General features: G+C 38.5%; 1 protein-coding gene across 2 annotated transcripts; it reads right to left on the bottom strand.

The window, feature by feature from the left end:
* Positions 1–2,059: 2,059 nt before the first annotated feature.
* Positions 2,060–23,992, bottom strand: grin1b (glutamate receptor, ionotropic, N-methyl D-aspartate 1b). 2 transcript variants are annotated; one of them, XM_079451287.1, is made up of 21 exons: positions 23,304–23,992; positions 22,003–22,137; positions 21,334–21,510; positions 19,400–19,462; positions 18,589–18,686; positions 18,022–18,143; positions 17,187–17,361; positions 16,563–16,707; positions 16,278–16,364; positions 16,056–16,191; positions 15,294–15,421; positions 14,405–14,569; positions 13,869–13,987; positions 13,444–13,556; positions 13,165–13,313; positions 12,377–12,534; positions 11,198–11,359; positions 10,956–11,065; positions 10,437–10,582; positions 6,781–6,891; positions 2,060–4,108 (listed from the first exon to the last, which is right to left on the bottom strand). In XM_079451287.1, the coding sequence occupies exons 1-21, from the start codon at positions 23,550–23,552 to the stop codon at positions 4,043–4,045; spliced, it is 2,814 nt and encodes a 937-aa protein (XP_079307413.1). In that variant the 5' UTR covers positions 23,553–23,992; the 3' UTR covers positions 2,060–4,042. The 2 variants fall into 2 exon arrangements, with proteins under 2 accessions (XP_079307413.1, XP_079307414.1); XM_079451288.1 differs by lacking the exon at positions 6,781–6,891.
* Positions 23,993–26,571: the final 2,579 nt, after the last annotated feature.

The following is a 26,571-nucleotide window of genomic DNA, read 5'->3' as shown; positions in this document are numbered from 1 at the left end:
TCTCTCTCTCTCTCTCTCTCTCTCTCTCTCTCTCTCTCTCTCTCTCTCCCTCCCTCTCTCCCTCCCTCTCTCCCTCTCTCCCTCTCTCCCTCTCTCTCTCTCTTCCTCTTTCTATTTGTGCCCTTTCCTGACATTGCGCCAGTCTTTGTAAGCAGCTGTCACATCTTTGCTTTAGGCTGGTCCGTATGAAGAAAGCCTCTGCTCATCCATGTCAAACAGCACACTGTGCTCTGGGTCCTGGCATATTCTGTAAACAATGAAGCACTGGTAGTTCCATAGTAACAGCAGCACCATTCCAAACAGAGCCAGGATTATAAGACTGACCAGCAGGAGGCGCTGTTTGTTCAGGCAGGATTCCTTCTGACAGCTCTCATGATTGACATGTGCGTACTGCCACAGAAATATCCTCAGCAAGGGGGTCGACTGCTGATGTGAATGCAGAGACATTGGAAAATCTTTTGTTTGAGCTGGGAGCTCGATTGTACTCATTGTACAAGAAGTGCACAGATTAATACAAGGTGGAAGCTGAGGGGAAACAAATGGCATGGTCAATGGTGAGAATTGCACAGCTTTGACTCATTTTATTGTAAATACAATAATGTTAACATATATACAATTTGTAATGTAATCTTTTAGTATGCCATTTGCTAGATTCACTCCAACTATATTTTGATCAAGATTTCATATATTTAAAACGAAATAAATTGACTCTATATAGATATATGCAAGTTGAAATGATTTTAGATTCAGATGCATGAACGTTTACTGTTCCACAGCTATTAGTAGTTTCTGGGACTCATGCATTAGATTTAGACATCAGAAATCACAGAAATACCTCATTACTTTCATTTCACTTTAACATGGACACTAAGTGGCTATAAATGCAAACCAGACCGAGGTAAATGCAACCGTAACAAAAAATGTAATCGCTGCCTACCGTTCCAGTTGAAGTAGAAGCTGTGGATCAGCTAGCTTGCAAAGATAAACAAGCATTTGGCTGTAAGAAGCCCCAGGATTTGTCCATTCACTGACCTGTGCTCCTGTTTGGATTACTTCTGCTCAAAATGTCAAAACAAACAGATTCAAAGCAGCTCCTCCTTGACACAACACCTTTTTGAAAACCAACTTGTGACCAGGTATAATGGCGATGAGTTTCCAATTACATATATTCATTAAAAAAATGATATCTTCAGATGTGCACATTCAAACAAAGATTTTTATAAACACTTTCTAACTTTTTATGTGTGACCATTTTTAAGTAATCTGCAGTTCAAATGCAATCCACTCATTTCAGAAAGCTTGGAAGGATCACAAGAGATTCACTCAGTTTTTCTTGTTTTGATCAAAGCTTTTTTTGAATCATGACAGTGAAACAAATGGCAACAACACTCTCTCGCTGTGCTGTCTCCATGTGTGCTGAATAGTGACAAGATACTGACGATAAACATTACTGTGGCATATTTCATAGGTTTGAATAATGAATGTAGGCAGAATGTTATAATGTAATAAATGTAGTTCTTTATGGCAACCCTATGAAATATTTACAGTAAGCAGGCAGTCACACACCCTGAAATACATTTGAATCCTTATACAATCCCCAGAAGCTGTTTATATATCATATCCCTGCCCTGCTTTTGTGTGTACTCGCTTGGTCTTTCACAATATCATATTTCGTGGCAAAATAAATTGTAAAGATATTAACATGATATCTATTAATTTTCATACATAATTCATACTTGTAGTTTTTAATATCACAGTCATTATCAATACCAATATATTGTGACAGCCCTACTCACATAGAAACATGCCCTCAATGTGAAAGTTTCTAAGAACAACCTCAATTTAAGAAAATAGCCAGCAGAAGACCTTTGCTCAAACCTGTTGGGATTTCTCATATATCTGATTTTCAAAGTTTCTGGGATGTCTGAGACACTTGCCTCCAACTTTTTGTACTCCTATTAAATAAAGATGGTATTGATTTGTATTCCTTTAAAATACAAGAGGGACAGAATGGTGAGCAATGAGCATTAAACATAAAAGTGATCCAGATTTCATTTTTACATTTGATATATATTTTATTGGCACACTGGAGTATAGCAGTTATACATTTTTAAACATATAGCTTTGTTTCCGTTCAGCTTTTGTCACAGACAGTATTGGTGGAACGTCAAAAGCACATCTGGTGGTAGAAAACATGGTCAAAGCAGATTTAAACCACCTTACAATGTTTTAAATAAATAAAGTTTGTTTGTATACAGTGAACAGGCCTAGTGGTTGCATTGCTTTGTTTGTTGAAAAGGTGCTAAAGCCAACTTTGTCTTTAAATTGACCTTCATCCCAACCAAACAACACCATTCTTGGTGTACATTGTGCTTGCACACTTAATGTTTGAAATCGTCATATTCCAATTATATGAAAATATTAGTATTACATTATGGCACATAGCAGTGTTTACAATATATATTTTTCTGTTCGGGTCGTTTTTGTTATTTATGAATCTACAGAGAATTTGCAGATATACAGTTCATAACATGATTGACTTTTACATAAAGCAGTTCACAGTAACATTGGACATTTTATTGAACACGATCGAACAGAATAATATTGTCAACAAAAACTTCTCCACTTTTCTCTTAAACATATCTTCATATTAATATCCTTATAAAATTAATAACAGTTACAGTACGCTAGATAACATTCTAAATCTTTCACAATAGTTACCAAACCTACAGTGTTCCAAAGCTTTTATTAACCTATTATAGTCATTCTACTTTTAAATACCCACCGAAATAGAAAACTGCTTTGTCAATTTATCCATGTAACTAGCCCACAGATGAAAAAGCTGATAAGACAACAAACAATGGAAATTGCATCTAGTGTTATTATTACATACAGACAAAATAAAATACTGCTATATATCATATAATGACATAATGACATATATATATAATGCAAACACAGATTCCCTTGATAGCTGGAGGATGCTTTACACATTGACACACAAATTATTACAGGGAATTTTAAGCAGGTGAAACGGTAACACAGCTCAAAAGATCCTGTAATAAAATCTGCTCATTACATCTACACTACTTTTGAGCATTACCCAGTAATCCTGCTTGATTTTTTTACAGTTTTACAAGAAAGGTTTGTTGATAAACAAGGTCAGATGTGCTACATATAGCCCCTGGCTTGAATGACCCCATATTATCTGCCTATTCCCAGATATTTCTCATTCAAAAAATGAGTCATTTGCTTTTTACAAAAGGTAAAAATGTAAACAAAAAAATAAAATTAAGTAGAGAAAAAATCCACAGTATGTCCGACCACTTCAGGCATGTGTGTTTTGCAACGGCAGTAAAGAGAGAGGAAATGTGTACAGAAAATGTGCCAACTTCAAACTTACAGTATTATTTAGGTTCAGCCTACCCTTTCCATTGGCTAATCTAAATACATGAGTTTATATTTATACTTTTGCTCTAACAATTTGCCTTTCATATGAGAAAGCCTCACAACTACCTAAATTCAGTGTTGACATAAGCTACATAAAGGTGGAGGTAGAAATACATAAGTATGTTTGTAACATAATTATGTCTGCATTATTAAAATGTAAAAATAAACAGATCATTATTAAGTCTGATGCTGACCCAATGTGGTGTAACGGTACTCTAAATGTATATTTACATATTTCACAAAACGTATTCAGATATGTGCAAAAGATTCGAAAAAGTGAAGCACTTTGTGTGTGAACTGTATGTTTTTTACCTGTGTGTGTGTTTATTGTTCGGGGTAAGATGAACCGTGTGGCAGTGCGAATTTGCTCCAATTTGGCACAGTGTGTCCATAAGAGTTTCATGTCCAGTCTGTTTACATGTATGCCGAGGGTTTTGCTTGAATGAAGGTGCTCTTGGCTCAGGTGGGGACGCAGCAGCTATGGAACAGCAGGTCTGTTTCAGAGCCAACCAGCCCGATTTTCCTGTCTTCCAGCCTGCAAGTCTCTCTCTCTCTCTTTCTGCCTGTCCAATTCTATCTCCTCTGTTCACTTTCACACCACTGTGCTCACTGAGGGGTCTGACAAGTTGAGCTGGCCGGTTATATCCGTAGGATATGGCTGGAAATGAGGAGGAAACAAAAAGGCAAATCATATTTTCCTTTAGTATTACCGCACATTGAGAACATTGTACGTTTCCATATCTTACTCCAGTGGCTATATTTCACCAATATTTAGTCCACGTTGTTATGACGGAGAGAATCTTTCCACCCACAACAGTTCTTGTTTAGCCGTAGTTTGGAATACTTTGGCTGCGGTTCAACAACGCCCGCTCAGACTGTGAAAAATAGAGTGAACAAGGTCACGGATTCATTACTACACGATTGCTTCAAGGGGCCATATCTGTATAGCATCATTGCTCTCACTTACAACCAAAAATCTTATACGCTTCCTAAAATGAGGACGATACATCACGATGCAAAAATATCTCCTGTAATGACAAAAACGAGAGAGCTCTGTCTACCTGGCCCACGGCTAATCATTTACCTGACCTAGAAGTGTTGTCACCATAGTAACTGTCCCAATGAAAACGAAGGCTGGAGCTGATTTGCAGCACATGGGTGCGGTATGTTCCAGTCCGATTTTGGGTTCAGGTTTAATATCTCTCAATCTGTCAGTAATTTCTAATGACTTTTTTTCTGCAGTATTGTTATATTAAAAAGCTTGATAGTCCCTGCAAAAAACTATTCTGGAGAAACGGCTGGTGCTTGAATTAAGTCAGAGTATATTGTTTTGGGTGATGGTTTTTTAACTAGTGATCAAAATTGGGCCACAGATATACCTAATTTGACAGGGCAATTTTATATTGCTTATAAAAGGAGTAATTGCTTCTCATATTTTTACAGTTACATATGTCAGATTAAACTATTGATATTGTATTCATTTTGCACCAATATACTGTTTGCTGTATAATCATGTCACTTGGTAATGTGATCAATGCTGTTAAATTGCAATTACATTTTACAGAATGATTTTTTTTTTGCTATTCAGACTGTGTTTGTTGGTTCTGTGCAGTTAATAATAAAATAAATAATGAATGTAAAATAAAAAATAAAAGGTCAAATTAAAAAAGTATTAATCATTAAATAATAATAAATAATTAATAAACTGTATTTTGAAACTGTGTTTGGTTGCCAATTGATGTTAAATGTTAAGTCCGGGTCCTGAATCGAAACCAATCCAGAACCACTGGTTTAGCTGTGGTGGCCAGACTCTCCCTCATAACAAGATTTTTTATGGTATTCCAAGTCATAACCACAGCGCCCCCTGTCTAGAAACAGCTCTATTCTACAACAACCAGAAAGGTCATGCTGGTAGAGGAAGAGAGAGGCAGTGTGGCATGTGGTGTGGACACCGACATTCAAAACACCAGTGAAATCCATTTATAAAAAACACTGATAGAAAAGAAAAGGATGATTAGGACTGAGATGGGTAAACATCAGTTCAAAAAGACCATTTCTGTCACTGTTAAGCTAGCAGAATATATCTTCAAATGTCACACCTGCCAGTGGTGTCGGCTCTTTATCTGCTCTACTTTTTTCTTTAGAAAATAGACCTTATAATATTAACCAGAATATACACACCATTTTCTTTATTAAATATCAATTTTAGCAGTTCTCTCACCTCGATAATAATGTTTAAACAAATTTAAATCTACAAAAATGTTTTTGATATTTTGTTAGAAATCAGACAGATAGATAGGATTTTCTTAAACTGTTGACAAAATAAGCTACCAGTCAGAATCATTTTGTATGTGAAGGGTATACGCAACAATGATTGCCACACCCGGAAATTTCTATCGAGCAAGTGAATATGAATTTCGTCTAAAACCCTTGTAATGAAATATAGTGTTAAATAGTTGCTTGCAGCTTTGTTTGTATTGAATCCTCAGGGCCAGCAGCATTTCAGTGAGAGATCTACTTCTTATTAAACCTGTGGGACTAAGGAAAGACAATCCGTGTGAATACTCTAATTTTGATCATTTGCACAATTACGCTCTGAGAGTTCAATATGTTGTAAAAGTAGCCCCGAAACCCATCTGAGGACCATTTCCTGGAAATCAAATGCAAATTGTTTTTCTCTTCAAAGCACTGCAAAGAAAACATTAGATGGTTAAAAATAAACGTAGGAATCTTGGTAGAGCAGGCCTGCCGGGGCTCAGCCCAGGTTATTTTAACATTGTTGGAAACGTACGAGGTGACTTTAACACTGACCACATAAAATGGGACAATAAAAGGAAGATGAGGTACATGGAAATAATTGTTACACGACCGAGATGTAAGAGGACACACATGGTTACACATAAAGAAAGGAGAAAATGTGGAAATCAAGTGTAACGGAAAATCACATCCAGGATAGGCGCAAGAGAAAGACCAGCACAGACGCTTAGAAGGAGAAGCTACCTTGCCCCCTCCTGCAAGGTCAAACCCACAACCCCGAAATTGAACTCCTGACACGTAACCTTCCTCTGTTCCCTCTCCACGCTTTCCCTGTTCCTTGCAGGTTAATAATTGGGCTTTCCCAACAGATGTCTGGATGTATGGAGTATAGATGGCTGACTGACAGACATGTGGTGGCCATGACTGTAACTTCATGTGTGAGGCTGAAGATAGTCTGAGATGAGATGACAGAAGAGAGTGAAAGAAACAGGGCAGGCCGAGGAAAAAGGAAAGAGAGAGGGTAGAGCGAGGAGATAGAAGTACAGGCAGGGCGTCATTTCTTAATCTCCTTACCGTGTCTTTGGACGACCTACGTCTCTTGATGTTGGAGGCCAGGTTGGTACTGATGGACCTAAAAGAGGCTTTCTTTTTGGGGTCGGGCTCTGCTCTACCACTTTTCCTATCCTAAAATAAATATACAGTATATGTAGAACAATTATTTGTGTTCTCTGGAGGAGTGTTTGGTTTAAGTCTCCAACCATCACCAACCACCACTAGTTCTATCTCTACTGTAAAGCACTGCCTAGCTGAGTAGTTTTCCACAGTCATCAAAGTGTATCTTCTAAAATTAACATGCCATCTCCTGTCCACTCCATCTCCATCCTGGCTTTGAGTCAGAATCTGCGCTCTACAAAGAAAGAGGACACTGGCATAGACCAGGTGAGAATTTGCACAGATAGGCTTACTTGACTCTTACAATCCTTACATTCTAGAGAGGGGGAGGACCGCTGTGGATCGTGCGACCGAGCTCCGCTCATCCACAGCTCTGCGACTCCGCAATGGAAAGCAAAGGCATTAGCAAAGGAAAAGAAGCAAAATGAAAGCAATCGGATGGGAAAACCAGGCTCCTTTGGAAAGGAGAAAAGATGTTCTGTTGCTTGGGGAAAATGAACAACTCATCACTAAACCGTTGCGTAAAACTCAACACAGTCCCTTGGCATTATACCCCAGCGAGGGTATAATGGGTTCATGAAGGAAGGAGGGGTGTGCAGGCTCGAAAGAGGAGACGAGAGCTTTGGGAGGGGTGGGGGAGTTGTGAATTCAACCAGAAGACATGCAATACATGGAACCAAAAAGGAAATGCGAAATGAATGACATGACAGTTGACCTTGGCTGGCACCGTCATTCCCTCATTGGTTGCTGGCCTCTGTATGCCTGCTTTGTCCATGTAATCTTTGATCCCCTATGACTCGGTCTGATAAACAAGGAAATGCACTGCACTATGTATAGTTAGACTACAATGAGCCATATCAATTTAAAGGCACGGTTTACCCAAACATGAAAATTCTGTCATTTAATTATTGATTTATGCTACTGTCATTCAAAACCTGTATATGACTGTTTCTTCTGTGAACACAAAAGAAGATATTTTGCTAAATGTGTCTGTTGACACAGTGGAAGTCAATGGGGGCCAATGTTGTTTGGTTACCAACATTCTTCAAAATATCTTCTTTCGTGTTCTGCACAATGAAGTCATACAGGTTTGGAACGATATAAGGGTCAGTAAATAAAGGAATTTCCATTTTTGGGTGAACTATCCCTTTAGATTAAAATACAATTAAAAGCCTACCTAACCTGTTTTAGTCAATTACATAGACAACCAACATGCTTCTATAAAATCAAGTGCATTGCAGAGATTACACTGAATTCTTTCCATTTGCAAATGACCAGTCATCTTTTGACTCCCTTGAAAAGGAACAAGACACAAGAAATGGTAATATATTGTGTTTTCACATAATGCATTCCAGTTTCTCTAGGTCATCAGAACATCTGGGGTGCACAGAAAGGGTGAGCGTACAAGCTCCTGGCCATCGAGGCTTTCATCCCTTGCATTTCAAAGACCTGTGATGGGGTAGTGCCTCTGGAGTGGGCAGCTAGCTCGCATCACACAGGCTCCTGATCTGCCCTGGATCGCTCTCTGTTTGAAATGCAAATGCACCCGGGGCAGATCTGATTGTTCATGCATTCATGAAGCAGTTGCGTGTGTTGTGTGATTGGCAGTCTTGGCATACGTTGCAAGTGCACCTGGACTTAGCTTATTTTTATTTTTGATATAGGAATTAATTACTAATGCATTTACTTGCTATTATTGTTGGTTGGACAGCTATGCACATCTAAATCTAGAATATGGACAAGGGGCTTATTTGCAATTGAATTGTATAAACACGGTTTTTCTATTATTTGATATACAGTGGGAGGAATATCCATCAAAAACACCCTGGCCGTGGTCAAATGTATATTTTTTATTCACTTTCAAAAACAACGGACCTCTGACTCGGTGTGGGAAGCATGTGCGAGTTTAGTTACCACACAACACTGTCTTAAGTAGGTGGTGAAGCTTAAAGGTTAAAACACTTAACTCTTTAAAACGCTACTCACTGATGGAAATCAATCAGATATCCACCGGCTATGAAACTGAATAGACTTGATGCATTAGACTGTTAGATTTAGTCTGTTTTGCCTTGTGGGGAAATACGTGTCTGCTTGAGAATGGGTCTAAAGTAACAAGGTCATGACTCGTGTTTTTAATTTCGCTTGGATGCATCTACAACACGCGTTTTAGAGCAACAAACTTGAGCCATAAATACGTCTTTTATAGGCCAGCGAGGTCAATCTCAAGAGAGTCATCATTAGGGTGACCAGACGGCCCGTTTTTCCCGGGACAGTCACGTATTTCAACTCTAATTTAAGTGTCCTGACTTATTATGAAAGAAGCATGATTTGTCCCGTATTTCATTGTTAATATATAAAAAAAAAATTCCTGAGTGATAGCGTGCGTGAGTAGCCTACTCCGTTCATACGGAATAGCCTAATAAAACTAGCAAATCACCTCATAGTATATTTTCGAGAAAATAATTCATCCAATAAGAGAAGGCAGAAGGACAATTCAATTCCATCCAATCACAATTCCCCCAATCATTCTCAACTTGCAGTTAGTTAGTGAAGGCGGAATCCGACATCAAGTGTAATGTATACGAGACGAGACCACGGCACTGCAAAATTGATAATTTTCTACATTTATTTTTTTACATAGCTAACAATATTATTAAGTGTAAATACTTGTATGTGTGCAGTAGGTGTTGTGGGTCTGTGGGTTCTGTGACTGTCCCGTATTCCACTCTGAGAAATCTGGTCACCCTAGTTATCATTGTAACTTTTTCCAACACTGCAGTATTGCGTTGGCCTGTGACCCGCTGTACATAGCTACAGTTGGAGGCTAGCAGTGAACAGGCAGTGATCTGTGCAGGGTGTAAAGGCTCTCTGATCCTTGGTGGAGCCCCGCAGAGACATTCAGCCGGCCTGCTCAGCATGCACCTTCCTGAATCCACAACAGCATCATAGTCTTCTCAGCGTGTGTGTGTGTGTGTGTGTGTGTGTGTGTGTGTGTGAAGCTGCCAATAAATGTGAAGCTGCTGGCATTAGTGATGCTGCAGGAACTGATTTGTGTTGCTGTGCATTTCAATGGTACTGCACTGTTGTGTTTATAATGGAATAATTTTTTTATGTACATGGGATTGCATAAATCATTCTAAATATTGTCCAAATTGTATTTAATCTCAAGGCATTTTCTTAGTACTACTCTGGGGATTTTTTTCTATTTTAATTTATGAAATAGTAATGTGCGAACTATTGCTGTAATGTAAATCCTTATAACCACTATACAACATTTAGTAATAGAGTTAAAAATACAGTTCCAAATGCTTTACTTCACCGCACCATATATTTTTCTACTGGACTGGCATATTTTTCTGGTATTTTTGCCTTGGGGGATGTGTTAATATGAGCATCATCGTGACCTTTATGTCGCACTATTGACTGATGACAGACATGGGGCTTGAAGAAATCTATTAGATGTCTTAGTTTTGTGGCTAAGACCATTGGATAGCAGCAGAGAGTGGCCTTTTATTGACTCCTATAGATTTCTGCAATGGTTTGGGGGGCGGCTGTACCTGTAGGTTCTTCCTCCAGACATTAACCGCTGCAAAGGCCAGCTGCATCTGCTTCCTACGAGCATCCTTGTGTCGCTTATAGGCGATTTCGATGAAGATGAGGAAGATCCCGGCAACGATGCCACCAGCCACCAACATAAATACGCCTGAGTTGTGAGAAATACATTTGATCATTTCCAAAATGTCTTCGGTTTGATAAAAATAAATATTTAATAGATTTGCAGTAAATATTGCGTCTGCATTAATATTTATGCATGCAGATGTTGACAATACTTAAACAGCATTTAGTAAATGTAGGTCTTAATTCATGGGTTGATTCATATTTTCTTTTTTATTAGCATAAAAAAAGTATTTTTCTTTGTTATTTATTAATTTGGTTAGTTAATTTGGACATTAACTAATTCAGTCCCTAGGCAGCAATTGCAGAACTGCTTAATATGAAATAAAGCCATATGTATAAAACTTATCGTGTGTTGTTACATTTAATGATTATTTTTTAACGATATTTTTGGAACGTACCTGCCATATTCTCAAAAGTGAGCGTGGCCGGTGCATTGCTTCTGGAGTCGCACTCTTGATAACGGACCCAAGTTTTATCCAAGTCCTCCATAAAGCCATTCTCATGGGAACTATTAATCCATAGAGCAGAATCATCAAACAGTTATTCCAGAAATAGAACAGTTGACAGATGGCAGCCAGTATAAAAGAACAAAAAGATCAAAACAAATGCAACGTGTAGTGATGTACTACTATATAATTACCTGAGAATGGCGAGTGAGACATTTTGCTTCCATGGGCTGTCTTTACGCATGCCAATACCGAATCCAGAGCGGAAGAACAGCTCACCTGTGGTTACCAGGTCGCATTTTTGCGAGGCCTCAAACTCCAACACGGCTGAATCCCATATAAATGCGTGAAGTTTGCTACAGGGAGAGAAAAAAATTGATGTATTTATTTTTATGACATAGTCTATTCCAAATTATTAGAATTTCTCTTTTAATTATTGCATCTAATTTATCCTAATGCTCTCAAACTGATACGGTATGTACACGTCTGTGCAAAACCTTATTGCATCATGATATTCCTAAGAGTATTTTTGTGTGTTTTAATGGAAGGAACTAAATCTGAACTAAATCTAAATTTTGTCACTTTTTTTAAAACTCAAAAGTGACCCCTTATACAAATATTAGATCCTGGTCAGTGAGCGAATATTTTTCTAAATCCTAAAACTTTTTTTCAGGTCTTAACATGACTTGGATTTTTGATGGGGTCTCAGGTTTGTGTAGCACACTTTATTTAATACAATATCTGGGATCCTTAAACATTTTTTTATGTAAAAATACTTTGAACTCATTCCTATATTTGTACATGCTATGTTAGAAGTCAGTTAGGGAATAGATTGAACACTACTGGCAGTCAGCTATCTCTCCCCGTCTTCTCTTTATGATGCAACGGCTTGTGAAGGTTGTTCTATAAAATACAACACTCCACCCTGCTTTGCATTCAGCATCGATACTGTGCTTAATGAAGCTAAAAATGTTTTTACTTCCCTCTGCTCTTCTGAGGTGCTGAGGCAAACATGGCACCTATCATTCTGACTGCTGTAATCTCCACTTCCTGGTAAAACCTACATCAATATCTAAACCTTTTTGAGTGTTGTTTGAATGCACTGCAACACCATCCATTGTGAGCTAGGGATTTTTGTCTTCCTTTTTAACAAGAAAAACAATTTGTTTGTGGGGGTGAGAAAAATAACCTTTACATTTTAGGTATTAATGCTTATGTTATTTTTCTTCTCTAGTAAGTGTGTTTTATTGTGGGGATGTTAAGATCATATGATACAATTGCAGTTGTGCCTTTTTAATTTCAAGCAACATTTCAGTATTTCCATCCAATACAAAATTAGGTTTTTGACGGTGGTAAACTGATGGTCGACTGACTTGTCTCGCACGGCCTGGATGGCTTCCGCGGCGCTCTCGTAGTTGTGCTTTTCCATGTGGCGGTACATGGTGCTCAGCTCAACCTGGCGCCGGAAGTAAATGTCCACAGAGCTCTGCTTCACTGTGGCGTAGATGAATTTGTCTGATGGGTTTCGCAGCTGGAATAGAATGTTAAAGTGGGTTGGTCTGCACAAGCTGTGTTAAATGGATCCTAAGCAAGACGATTGAAGTGACGCTTTTTTCAAAATATCCTAAATAATTAAAGTAAAGTGGTGTCTGTGTGTGCAAATCAAAGTTTTGGAAGCTTTGTCTCTAGCAGTTCCATAAAATATTTCTGAGAGGAAGACGAAACAGAGGGTAACCAAGGTAAGCATGCCCTTATAAATCTCCATTGATGTTATATTGCATGTAGCACACAAAATCATAGGATTATAAATGAATGGGTCCTTAGTGTAAATAACATTAAAAGATAAACAAAATATACTTGTTTTATTATAGTCATTTTAAAAACGCCCCATTCCTGTCTCTTTCATAAGTTTATATTTAGATGAACTTTGCTTCTGCAATTTGCCTTTTTTTAACCAAAACAATGTTCAACACATATGGAAAAACTGACATGGTGGAAAAAATGTGAATAAAACTAACCTCGGATGACCCATAATAACGTGTTCTCGACATGCTTAATTGCACACCGTGATTTCATCGAGTTTGAAATGTGAAATTCATGTGCAGTGTAATTAACAATCCTGTTTTATAACACGCAGCGCTGCTTCATATTTAACTCTCACCCTAGGGTCGTTGATGCCGGTAATGCGCTCCTCAGGCCGATCCAGCACTAGGAAGGCTGCCAAATTGGCAGTATAAGATGCAACTATAATCATAGCGAAACCAGCCCACACCATACCTAAAATCCTCGCCGAAAAGCTCCGCGGGGCACCTGCAAACATAAGCAAGCAGGTAAGAGCGATAAAGAATTTAAGCCTTTTGCAAAATTAATAATACCCGGAGTCAGCAATATTGCCGACCCGCAGAAGCGATAGACTTGAATAATAATCTGTTTGCTCTACCTTCTCCAATGCCGGAGTTCAGTAGCACGCCCCAGGAGAACCACATCGCAGAAGATAAGGTGAGGGCATCTTCTTCCTCCTCTTCACTATTTACTTTAAACCTTCCAAATGGGCTGCAGAGCGAAACGCATATCAGCCAGAGACACATGCTTCAGCCAGAAAATCACAAACCTCTGCAATCTTCTGCAAACTTTATTAATATCAAGCTTCTATATAATTCATTTATTTACATTCATTCATTTGCCAAATGCTTTTATCCAAAGTGACTTACAGTGCGATCTGTTAATACATTTTGTCTTGAGGTTTAAACTCGTGACCTTGGGTTGAGCTAGAGAGACCATATCATTTGCAATGTCACGTTTTCTCAGAAGGACTTTAGGAGGCTTGGATGAAATCTGTAATTAACAAATGTCTTCTTCTTTTACCTGAAACGGTCTAATAGGTAGAGCATCACCGCCACAACATGGACCGATAGACCCACCAGTAACCACAGAGTGCTCTGAAAGGGCTGCATGAATGAGTCCAGTGTACTGCGTGGTATTTCCTGCAAAAAATGCAGTTTTATACACGGCCCAAAAAACACCACCCACACTACCACATGTATCACCACATGGAGTATCAAACGCAGTCTACTGTACATCTTAGCCAGTCAGAGTTGTATTATTAGACCTCTGTGTACTCCAGTGAGTCAGATGAGTTTCACAGCTTTTTGGAGTGCAGACGTCAACCCACTTCGGGGAATTTAATTAAGAGAACAAAACTGTAACACTATTTCTGACACAGAAAAGCATGTTCTCTAAGGATTTGCACACAAAATTAATTATATTTCTTGAGCTTGAAATTAAAAATTCAAATAAAATTGACCCCAAGTCCTCACTGTTATCTACTTCTCGGTCTTACTACCTTTTACAGTTTGTACAGTACATTCAAGTTGGTTTTCTGTAGCTCAGCTGAATTGTACCTTTTTGACAAGGATTGTAAGCCCCTGGTACTTGAACGGTTTCGAGAACTCAATGTACTGGGCTCGTTCATTGTTAATTGTAAGTGGAGCCACGATCATGTCTGCCAAACCACTCAGGAGTTCCCCCATCATGCCATTCCACTCCTTCTTGTTGCTGTTATTTACCTGGTTAAAATACAATTAGGAGCAACATTGAAGAACATTAGTAAAGTCAAGTCACATTTGTTTGTATAGACTTGTTCAGATTACACATTCTCTCCAAACATCTTCACTGAGAATCTTTTTATCTGTTGTAAATGTCTGAGGTATTAACACATGCTGCTCTGACGTGTACTGTATGCATCCACACAACAGTAAAATATAAATAACATTTATTAAAAGAAATCGTTTTATGAATATACACTGTAAATAAGGCTGGGTTAAATTCAAGTTTTAAGCCTGTTTAAATGTCTTCGTTGTCTCTGTTTGCGTTCAACAGAAAATGATACAATATTTTGTTCTAGATATGTCAGTTGCTAACATTCTTCCAAATTTCAACATTTTATGCGGTGTTGTGTCTTTATGCACTGAATTTGAGCAGGCACGGATCAGCCTCAATACGGCTGTGTAAAGAGGCTTTTAAAGTCCCCGCTGAGCAGTTTCAAAGAAAGTCTCAATTGAAAGGCTTAATGTTAGAATGTGTTTTAAGCTATTTTCGTGCCTAAATGCTATTTGTTTTTGTGTAAAGCACATTACAGATTCTCAGTTGCAACTGTTGGAAAAGGCTTAAAAATTCCAGACGTACTTTTACTCTCAGCCTAGTCACACGACATTGGCGAAGACACGCATGTAGTAGCTACAAGAGAGGTGTTCCATGGGGGAAAATCAATAAAGTAATCATCTTACTCACCCGCTCCTGAGTGCCAAATTTTCCATCAGCCACTAGATGCACCTCATAGGTGAAGTTCATTGTCATGGCAAGTTTGATCAAGAGGTCAATGCAGAACCCATAGCAGCACTGAGGTACTATGGGGCGACCTGTGGCGTCATAGAAACCAGTCAGATTAGTCTGCACTGTTAAGGTTATCTAAAGAATATACCTCATATGGTAAATTAAATATTAATATTCAATTAAATATATTTAATATTGTTGCATCAACATCAGCATTTGTAAGGGTTAAATCAGAAATTAAAGAAATTAATGCAGAAAATAAAGAAATTAAAGCAGAAAATAAAGAAATTAAAGCAGAAAATAAAGAAATTAAAGCAGAAAATAAAGAAATTAAAGAGATTAAGCGATGGTTCACCCAAAATGAAAATTCTTTCTTCTGCAAAAGCACAATAGATGTATTTTGAAGAATGTTAGTAACCGAACCACAGCGCTACCCATTTGCTTTTAATGTGCATAAACAAATACAATGCAAGTGAAAGGGGACCAACGTTGTTTGGCTACCAACATTCTTCAAAATATCTTGTTTTTTGTGTACTGCAAGAAAGTGATACAGGTTTGAAAAGACAAGAGGGTGAGTAAATGATGACAGAGTTTCAATCTTTTGATGCTGAACTATCCATTAAAGGTAAAATTATGTTATGGTATTTTTACTGACTAAGCAAAAAAATGTAAACATATAAAAAATGATGTTATAATAATATCTCCAGCCATGAAAGCTACCTGGAATGGTCTCATTAGGGCCAGTGCAGATCACTTTTTTGATCAGGACTCCATTTACTGTGTATTCTTCCTTACAAGTTCCATCACGTAGAGTCGGTTTCACATAGACAAAGGGCTCTTGATGAATGGTGACAATCTACCACAGGGACAAGAGAATTGAATGTCATTACAAGGATTTAATTAGAACAAACTGAAAGTTAAATAATGCATCAGAATCAGTACTTTTAATCTTGTTGACATCTGATAGCCTTTCGGCTTTTCAGTTTCTCCACCTGGCCAGATAATCTTCCTCTGCGTGTTCATTACAACCTGTAATCCATAAAATATAAATAAAAAGTTTTCCAGTGTGACTCGCTATGGATTTTTACATATGCAAATTCATCGCTTAAAAAGTTCTTATTATAAAAATGCATTCTGTTAGTGTTTTAATGGTTAAAATAACAAAGCAAATGTTTTCCCCGGGCAGAAAGAATCAGCTCATTAAAAAGACTAAGCTCGATATCATACTTGCGAGCCATTGTAGACGCCCACTTGCACCAGTCTGGTTTTCTGGTTGTTCATAATGCTGTAGTGGGCGAACCTCCTGTCTCCGTCATCATTGAACTCCACGCGGCCTGTCAGGCCATCTGGATACTTGGATGACATCAGAACTCTGGTACACAAGAGTTTTTTTTTTTAAACCCGAACACAATCCTCATTTAAACTCAAAAAGAGATGTTGACGATGGCTGGAGTTAATGGCACATTACTGAGATGGGAGATGCATGTAAAGAAATGTCGACTTTCTAGAGGAAGAGTTAGGGGTATTTTGGGGGGAGTGGAGGATGGTGGGTCTTGCAGATGATGTGCAGGCACAGACATACAGTAGGAGAAAAGATTTGACACCTGTGTGGGTCTTTAAAAGGATGCATACCAGAAGTCCAATGTAATAAACAACCTAACAGGCTTGACCATTATTTTATAAATCGAAAGCATTTAAATGAAAGCAAGATTAAGCATATTTTTCTATTTCAATATTTGCGGCCATTCCACTCTTGTCGGTGCCAGTGATAATGTATGATAATGCGTGACAGCGAATGGATGGTTTGTGGTGTCGCGATTTTCAGCCGGCACTCATGATCTCCGGCCTCACCGTTTGAAGAGTGGGCCAGTCTTCCAGATGTTTGTATTGCCAACACAACCTTGTGGAGGCTCTGTGATATTCTCCTTCTCAAAGAGCTCCTGGATGGACTGGGCCACCACAGCCACGGCGTCGTAGATGTGCGCAGACTCGTTCTTGCCATTGATAAGCTGAAGACCGAGCAAGCCTGCCCAGTTGACAACATTACATAGTGTTGGGATAGGCCTCACAACAGTCTGACTTCAAGAGACACATACTCAAATCCAAGAATTACCGAAGAAAGAAATACACGTGCATTGCATATGAACGTCATCTCAGAACAGACAGGAGGATGGTGAAAGTCATGAGGGGTTGGGACGGGGTCAGCACCGAGCAGAATGATATGAACTTGTACACGGATGTGTATAAAGAAGCCGGGAACAAGGAAATGCGTTTGTCGCTTACCATCGTATCCGCACCTCATTGCGGAGGTTGCAAAGCACCATTTACAAATAAACTCATGACAGCCAAACCTTAAAAATGTGTGCACACTCAAACCAATATGGATTACCACAACTCTCTATTGCATCATTTCTTGTCTACTGAAAGAAAGGACAAACACTCAAAAATGAAACAAATTAAGCATTAGACAGAAAGCACAGTACAATGAGTAAAGAATCACTGTGTTCGAAACCTTTAAACAGAGCTGTTTAAACGTTCAAACACGCAAGTACAACACAGACACTGATTCGTCAGTGGGGATTGCAAATTTTGATCGTATAAAAGGCTTAAGGCAAACAGTTCAGTTTGTTAAACAGCCTAGGAGTAAAAGAGAGAGATTGAAAATGGAGAGGATCAAAGTACATACCATCTGGGGCTTCACTCAGTGCTTTACCAGACATCTCCCTTTCTCCAACCAACCACACGTAACCAGAGCCTGTCATGTTGAGCTGGCGCGCCGCTTTGTAAATGGCTGCCGCCTCGTCCTCACTGCGATTGGATAAAGAACGCTTGTAACTTCATGTAGTCTAAATGCTTTCAACTGTAATGTTGACATTTTAAGGGAGGCTCTGATTGATGCTTGTAAGCAAAATGGATGCCGGCTCATTCAACTAGAAAATGTCTTAAAATTACTGTATGGCTTTAGGAGCGTCGTTCAAACACTCCGGAAGCGTTCCAAACCTGTGTGAGTTGAGCCCAATCTCTCTCTTGAAAGGGTAATCATGCCAAACATCACTGGTCTTGAAATGAAAGCTAAGCTAAGCTAAGTAAATGATGCTATAATTTTAGGTTAAACTATCCCAAACTTCTATGGAACCATTCTATTATATTTGCTTGAGTTACTACAACCTAATGCCTGCTCATATGTCTCATTTAACCAAATCGGTGATTAGTTGTTAGGTGGCTAGTTTAAATGAGCCTGAGATTAACTCACCTCGCGGACAGGATGATAACTCGAGCCTCCAGCTCCTTGGCTTCCTGGAGCAGAGCCGTTAGATTTGTGTCTTGGCTGAACAGGAGCACTTTCTCTGCCTGGGATTAGGACACATCATTAGTCAAGTAGTTGACTCATCCCCACCATGAACCATGCTCTTTCAGCACTGGTGTTTACTTTTTTTGTTCTCTTTTTCTTTTTTTGGGAGGGTGGGGTTGAAAAAATGAAGTTTCTGAGATAATCTTCTTAAATGAAAAAATGTAAGTAAGCTTTGAGCAGCAAAAAATCTGCATTTTCACATGCAAACTCAAGGGAATCAAGATTCCAAGGAGGAACGTGCATGTCAGAAGAAGAGGGAGAAGAAGATTGATGCAACCGTAAAGCAAAAAACAGGTGGAGGAAACAGAAGGTGGAGGTGATGACTTCTTTCCCAACCAAAAGAGAAAAAACAAACAACCAAAAGGGGGAGAAATGCTGCAGAAAGGTGGGAGAAACATCTGGATTGTGCCTGTCCCACACGACCAGATCTCCACGCACTGTGTCAAAAGAATAGACTTGCAATCTTGCTGGCTTCAATACATGCATTCCTTTACACAAAAAAAAGTGAGAGGTGGGGGGAGCGAGTTTTCTGTATACGCTTTAACAGAAAAAAGAACCCATTCCCGATTGAAATCATAAAAAGAATCCAAACATAAATAGACGTGCTGGCAGGATAAGGATCTCTGGAATCGTTTGTTGCTTGTTTGATTGGTTTTCTAGTGGCTACTTTCAGATAACTTTTGGGCGGCGTGCATTGACCATGCAAATATACCTTGGGTCCTCGCTTGTTGTCAAAGGACAGTTGGTCGAGGTTTTCATAGTTCCTGTTTTTACTCTGATGAATAATGTGCACAGAGAAAATATGCAGACACAGAATATTATAAACAGTTATAAATGGTGCGCAGTAAAGCATTCCAACAATCTCCACTTTTCTGCTTCAAATTTGGAACTCTAAGCCTGGGGCTTGCAAAAACATCAACAAACCTTGCCTATACGTAATGGTTTGAACGTTTAAAGTGATTTTTGTGTGGGTCCTTTAAGTTCGCTAATATAAAGTTCAACTGATAATAAATTCTAATGTCTTCAACCTATTATAATGGATATGTAAAAGAAGCTCCTTGTTGTTTATTAATAGTGCATTAAATCCAAGGGCAACCTAATGCAGTTCACGCATCTCATCCATCAGTTTAAATGTCTGTGTCAATCTACCGTGAAAGAACATCGGTTACAGCCCATGAAGCACAGTTTGTTTCTGCTACAAGAAATGCCCATTTAGACATATGGCCTAAAATGAACAGTATATGTAAAGCGCTCTCTCAAGACAATGCACATTCCTCGGAGCTATAGAACACATGGAGCGCTTTTCCACCATCGCGCCGTTTAGAATGACATTCTAAACATTTCCGTTATCAGCCCTGCGGTGGAAAATGAAACCAATTACGTACCGGCTTTCATGGATCGGAACATAGTGGGACGATTAAGCAACGAAAAGGATTCGGCGCGTGGTGGAAAAGCGCTCATGGACTACTTGATTTTCAGCTTAGTTGTTGCTTTAAAAAAAACGGAAAAATCCACAATACTGTATGAGTGCTTTTAACAACCAATCTGCTAGATTGGATTGCTGCTCATAGATTGAGATTTAATTTCATTTAGATCATACATTCTGCCTGCTTAACCAGCAGCTGAGATGTAGCTGAAAATCTTTTTTGATTAGGCGGTAATTCATTTCAAGACTAGTAATATTGTATAAAAGCCGAACATACTGTAAACTTGGACTTCCAATGCAAAATAGGAAAAAAAAGAGCAACTATTCAAAGCTTGTGTCCCTCAAAGCACAGCTACAGTCTAACAGTGAGTCACCAAAGCAGTCAAAAACATTTAGTCAATAAAGATATGTCATTTATCATAACACTAATGTACTTAATATGCAGCAACACAACACCTGTATAGCCAAAGTTTTGCAGCAATTGTAGACAGAGAAAGAGTTTTATGAGCTCTTCCGCCGATACATTTCCAGAACAGTAGGAGCATGTGCATATAAACCAACGAAAGCCTCGGGGCTGCCATTACTGCAAATGACATTGCAACGACATTGCAGCTGTCCCACATAAACAGTTCCACAAATGAATTCAGACCCCTAACAAATATATCATTTTACTGAAGTACAAATCATCCAGATTTTGAAATTTAGGCTCCATCTGAGAGGAGATATAACACATTACAGATGCTCACGTTAAATCCTTATACAGTCCGTACTCTAATATTAAGGTTTGTAAAATGTAACAGGTACAAACAAATGAACAAAGTTTTCCTACCACCAGAAAGCTACACTCTGTTATCTGTATACAGTTTCCAACAAAAAACACCAAAACTCAAACCAACCATAACCCCTGCTGATTTTTTGCACAGCCCCAGGTTAGGTCCCCCATTTTGCTCCTGTTGTGAATAGACAAGTAGGAGAATCTGACTATGGTAAAAAGCAATGTGAGATGAGTAGAAAAGTACAAGGTTTTGCAGATAAACCACTTCAGACGCTACAGATGCTTTCGGCATAAATAATGTTAGCTAATGAAAAGAAATGTGTTTACACAACAGAAAAAAGAAAACATTTAACACATATAGAGGACCTCTGAGGATTTGATTACAGAAACACACACCGACTTACACGAATGCTCGATTACACGCTGGGCAACCTACGCATCTCACCTTCGTCTCCCTCTCCTCCAGCAGGGTTTCCAGTCTTTTCTGTGCGGCTCTTCCCTCGTGGTCGTCGCTCACGATCAGAATGATGTGATTCCACTGGAACTCGCGCATCATGTCGAACCAGACCTGGGCTTGGTGAGAGTAGGGCGGTACCGTGCGCAGGAAGGATAGGTGGATACTCTGGAAGTATGAGTGGGGAAAAAGTGTCTCTCGAGAGGCTACACAAAGGCCCTAGGCAATTTCGCTTCATTAGAATTGAATCACTTTAACTGTAATTAATTTAGAAAAGGATCCCAACATCACTGTGTGCCGAGATGCCATAAGGCAAATATTATAAGTAAACGTTCCACATGTGAGAAGTTCAGGGAGTCTATCTATCATACGCTGTGCTTTCTGACAGTTTTTAATTAAGTCTGTCTAAATGAAGAAAACCTAATTCATTGAATTTTAACCACACTAGTATTTTAGAATAGAATAGAATCTTTAAAAAGGGTTTGCTATTCTATACATCTTCTAGAACTGTTTTTATAGTTATTGAATGGTAAAGCACAATTTTAATTTTGATAAATGAAAAGAACAGATATCATCTGTGTTGCGAAATGCAAAACATAGTAAAAATTGACATACTGAGCTGCGGTCCCACGTTACCCGCTGGTGCCCACTCCCACTCACCTTATCTGAATAGATGGACATGCGTGTGGTGAGGCCCACCACTGGTATACGGTAAAACCCTGCTGTGTAGGACACTGGTGTGGGAGTCAGATGGTCATTGGACTGGGGTGGGTGGCTCACCAAGATTGCATAAACCTGAGGACATTCAGAATCTTAATTAGAAGAAAAATCACTTTTCTAAATAACCTTTTGTCATAGCTCTCATATTTTTGTAATGTCTAAATATAAGATATTCAAGATATTTAATTTTGCTAGACATCCTTCAACCTTGCAATCCAACACCAGCAATTTGCTGGATGGTTTGAATGCATGCACATTCTTCCGTGTGACTGTATGTTGGGCGGAGTGACACAACGTGGATGGTAATCCGTGTAACAGCGTTGAGGTCTATAATCGCTCCCTCCATCGCTGTTTTGTATGCTGCTACAGATTTTCTCGCCAGAACAAAGCAGCTGTTTTTGGGGCGCCATGTTGGCCTCGTTTCACATTTCCATTAAACGATGTGGTCCAGTGGTACCATGGTGCCTCATACAGAGGTCAGTAATGTTGCCACGTTGTCTCCTATTTTCCTGCTGTGATTTGTATTTAACTGATGTCATATGCATTAAAGATTACCACACGTACAGTGTCGAATGTTCAGTTAATATATCCTCTAAACGCAGCGTTAAATACCGCCTTTCCAACATGGCAATTCAAACCTGCGTATGCTTACTCATCGGTTAGCTTAAAATGGACCCCTTATCCCCCACCCCCGGATCCTGTTGAATGTTTTCATATGTACAAGTACTCTGATGTTCAACGTTTTCCCTTTTAAAGTGACGTAATAACATACACATTTGTTTGAAACTGACATCTATACATATATATATATATATATATATATATATATATATATATATATATATATATATATATATATATATATATATATATATATATATATATATATATATATATATATATATCAGAAACAACCATAGCTGTTTAACAACAAATATAACATTAAAAAGTAGGCTATGTAATTTAGCAGATCGCTAACGGCTTTGTTTTTCAATTATAATAATACATTAAAATACAAAAATAGTTACACTCTAACAATGCTGGGTTGGGAAAATATGTTTTTTAAATGAAGCTAGAAATGTTTACGATTGGATCTGGATTTGACTGAAACAAGCTGGGTTAAAACACCCCAACATTCTTTGCTTAACTGATTTAGTTTCAGATAGATGTTTTACTTTTAAGTAAAAGTGCGTCTTTTTCGGGACCATCATCAATAGAATAGACTGTATAGTTGTGAATACCTGGTTGGAGATGAGGTCTTCACAAACGGACAGTGCCATCTGGATCGCATTTGGTTTATGAGTGACTGAAATAGCGTTCATCTTGAACTTATCTTTGCCGTATATATTGTTGGCTTGTGTGACAGCGTCTTTGAACACTTGTTCATATCTCTTCTGGCTCAGGACAGCCCCGATATTCACAGTCTTCGGTTCGCATCCAGCTCTCGCACAGGAGCACGAGATGAGAAAGGCGAGCAGAACCAGACGCATTTTGCCCAGGATCGCAGAGGAGTCAAGCCGAGCGCCCTGTGAAGGATGCGTGTCGATGTCCGTGGATTAGACTGATGTCCTCTCAGGCGTCCACTCCAGTAGCACTGGAATGTAATCACCTCAGGAATGTGCTTAATTCATTGAGACTGAGCATTAAACGCGTTCATTTGCTGGAAACCCATGTCAACACGCCTTTGTAGAAATGATGCTCGCTCCTGTTGATAGTCGTCTGACAGATTCCTCTCTCTCTTGCCCATGCAGGTGAACGTGCGAAAATCAAGTTTTGAATTATTGCTCAAGTCGTCTTTGTTGAAAAAGCCACTTCTTTAGTTGTTGACGTGATTAAATCACAGTCGCGGTTTCTCACGTACGCAGACGGTCCGGGTGACCTGATGCTCTGTGAGAGTCGCTGTCCTTGGTGCTGAAAGCTGTGCTCGCGCACGGATGCGCGTTCACTCGCAGATTACGCCTGATCTCACTGAGCTGTCACGGCTGAATAGACTTCATAACATTTGCGTTAACACGAGAAAAATCGCAGCTCGATACATGAACGTTTGATTGTACCGAATGTACGGATTATTACATAACTTTGATGTGTGGAAGTCACATGAGATAAGTTAAAGCATTACATGTAGCCTATGTATTAGTCATGTGTAAAGTGGCAGAGTATTTCTATAAAAATTGTCGTTTCTTCATGTTTTGTTTGTTTATCCATTGGATTGTCAATTAATTAATGTCAAAATACCAAGAGAACCAATAGGTGATCATCTAATAGGCAAAATTGGTTTATGTAGCCTATCAAATAACTTATATTTACACATAAATCAGTTGCTGGTACATTTCGATGTGTGAAGCATCTACATATTTAATTTAATGTTATTTATATGGCAAAGTATTTTTTATTTATTGTTTTATTTTCAGGAAAAAACGTTAATGACAAATGAATAATATTCCTACACGTGTTTTTTAAGTAGAAGTTGAACTGTCGATGGACTTTCGTTTAAAACAAAGAAAAAAAGCCTTTTTCACAAAAAAATAATCAATGGAAGCTTGTTTCCATCCATCACCCGTAGATAGCTCCGGAACAGGCGGCGTTCAAGTGCAATGGAGAAATTCAACGAGACCCCCGTTACCAAGGAAACAAGCATCTCCGACTCGAGCAGCGACTATTTTTCCAGACACGTAACTTGCAATTATAAAAATGCATTTATTTCCTTCAAGATAAACGAACAAAAAAAAGCCTTATTAAAATGCTAAACGTCACTTATACAGATGCATGACAAATGAATGTGAATAAAAAATAATATATTCTACAATTTAGATTACATCAGTGCTTGAGGCTGGAAGAAATTCACTCATGGACACAGATTATAAATCTGTAATTTAAATCAGACATGGATGGAATTTTGAAGGTCTTGTAAGAGTACAGGCTTGGGAGCTAAAGAATACTTTAGATTATGCTTTATTTAGTTTGGTGAACTAACTATGAATGCAACATTTACAATGAGCAAGTGCTTTCATGCTCTCAAAAGCATCCATCCCAATTAAGGATTCACAAACTACTGGCGAATATGTTTGTAACAACTATAAATCCAGCAAATGAATAGGGTTTACAATAAGCAACAGATTCTATGCACCAAAAATATATGAAGAATTTGGCTCCAAAATGAAATAACTCAGTTTAAAAGAAATGTAATCTTGATTTTTATCATGTTATCACGTTTTGTATTGTGTACGTTAGCTGTATTCTTTAAGTTATTCAAAACAAACTAACTGCAGTTTGTTTGATATTAATTGGAATGCACAATAAACACATTTTTAAAAACTGGGTTATCTCATTTTGGAACCAAACTCTTCATATATACAGCCGATTTTTGTCATGTGCACAATACAGCTTTCATGCACTTTGCATATTAGTCACACACCCAAAATCAATTGCAGAGAGAGATTAAACATGACATCAGTTGAGTGTGGGCACAAACAACAGCGGGGAAGGAAATCCACCGTATATATAAAATAACCATCACTCTTTTTCATCACTCAGCCAAACTGCTACTTCGATGATGCAGGCTCTCAATAAATGATACCAGCAGAGTTAGTCTCAAACTGGGTCTCAGCTCTCAAAATGTCAGTTTGGATCATGCAGTGGTAAAGCACTATGTAATATGTGCTACAGTGGTTGTTTGATTTCACTGATATGCATACACATATCCAACAACATAATACATACAACAACACAAACTGTATACTCAAAGCCCCATGAATCTCTGTGACATCACTGATTTTTCAAGCACATTTAATTGTCTTAAATGTAATATTCCCTGGGGTTGAAGTGTGACTTGTAAATATAACGTAGTTCAACCATGTTCAACAATTTTCACTGGGGATGGGCTTTATCATTCTTTGAAAACATCATTTAAATCATGCTTCCACATGCAAAAAATGTCTGTTCCATAATTCTTTCTCTACCTAATGAAGAAGCTTTGCTCATAATTATCCAGGACAACAAAAACAGACACAGCCTTGTAATTGTGCTCTTAGCGCAGAAGGAAATCGAATTTAGCTTAGTGTTTTTATCACTTCTGACAAGAACCGATTTCTCTTAAGGAGAATTAACAAAACAAATTTAAGCACTACTGGGGACAAAAAGCTCATTGCAACATGCATTTATCATTTAAAACCGTATGCTTTTCTCATCAAGACAGAATTTAGCAGAGTTTTAGGATAGCACCATTAGCAACAAATTATACAATAGTTTGGGTTTTAGCTGTGTATTCATTCTGAGAAGAGCATAGGAATGTGGTTCCTATATTTTCTGAAAGAAGAAAGTTCTCAAAGTATGCTGCCAAAACTGACTCAGCAGAATGATTGTGTGTTATTGTGTTATTTCAGAATTAGAAGACTAATCCTACTTATTATTTACTATTATCATGCAAATGTTTCCTATATTCCTGAATGATTGTTGTGCACAGGAAGAGCAAGGCAATGCAATGGTGGGTGGCAGGAAAATGGCTCCACC

Source organism: Barbatula barbatula, assembly GCF_947034865.1.
Source record: "Barbatula barbatula genome assembly, chromosome: 2".
Lineage (NCBI taxonomy): Eukaryota > Metazoa > Chordata > Actinopteri > Cypriniformes > Nemacheilidae > Barbatula > Barbatula barbatula.
Note: the sequence above shows the minus strand (reverse complement) of the source record. Positions and strands in the feature narration are given on the sequence as shown.

Excerpts from the sequence above, each read along its gene's own strand:
- grin1b (XM_079451287.1), bottom strand. The coding sequence starts at position 23,552 with ATGCGTCTGGTTCTGCTCGCCTTTCTCATCTCGTGCTCCTGTGCGAGA. Across the intron at positions 22,138-23,303 it reads AAGACCTCATCTCCAACCAG|GTTTATGCAATCTTGGTGAG; the intron begins GTATTCACAACT and ends GAATGTCCTCAG. Across the intron at positions 11,360-12,376 it reads ATCCAGGCCGTGCGAGACAA|CAAACTTCACGCATTTATAT; the intron begins GTCAGTCGACCA and ends CTCTCCCTGTAG.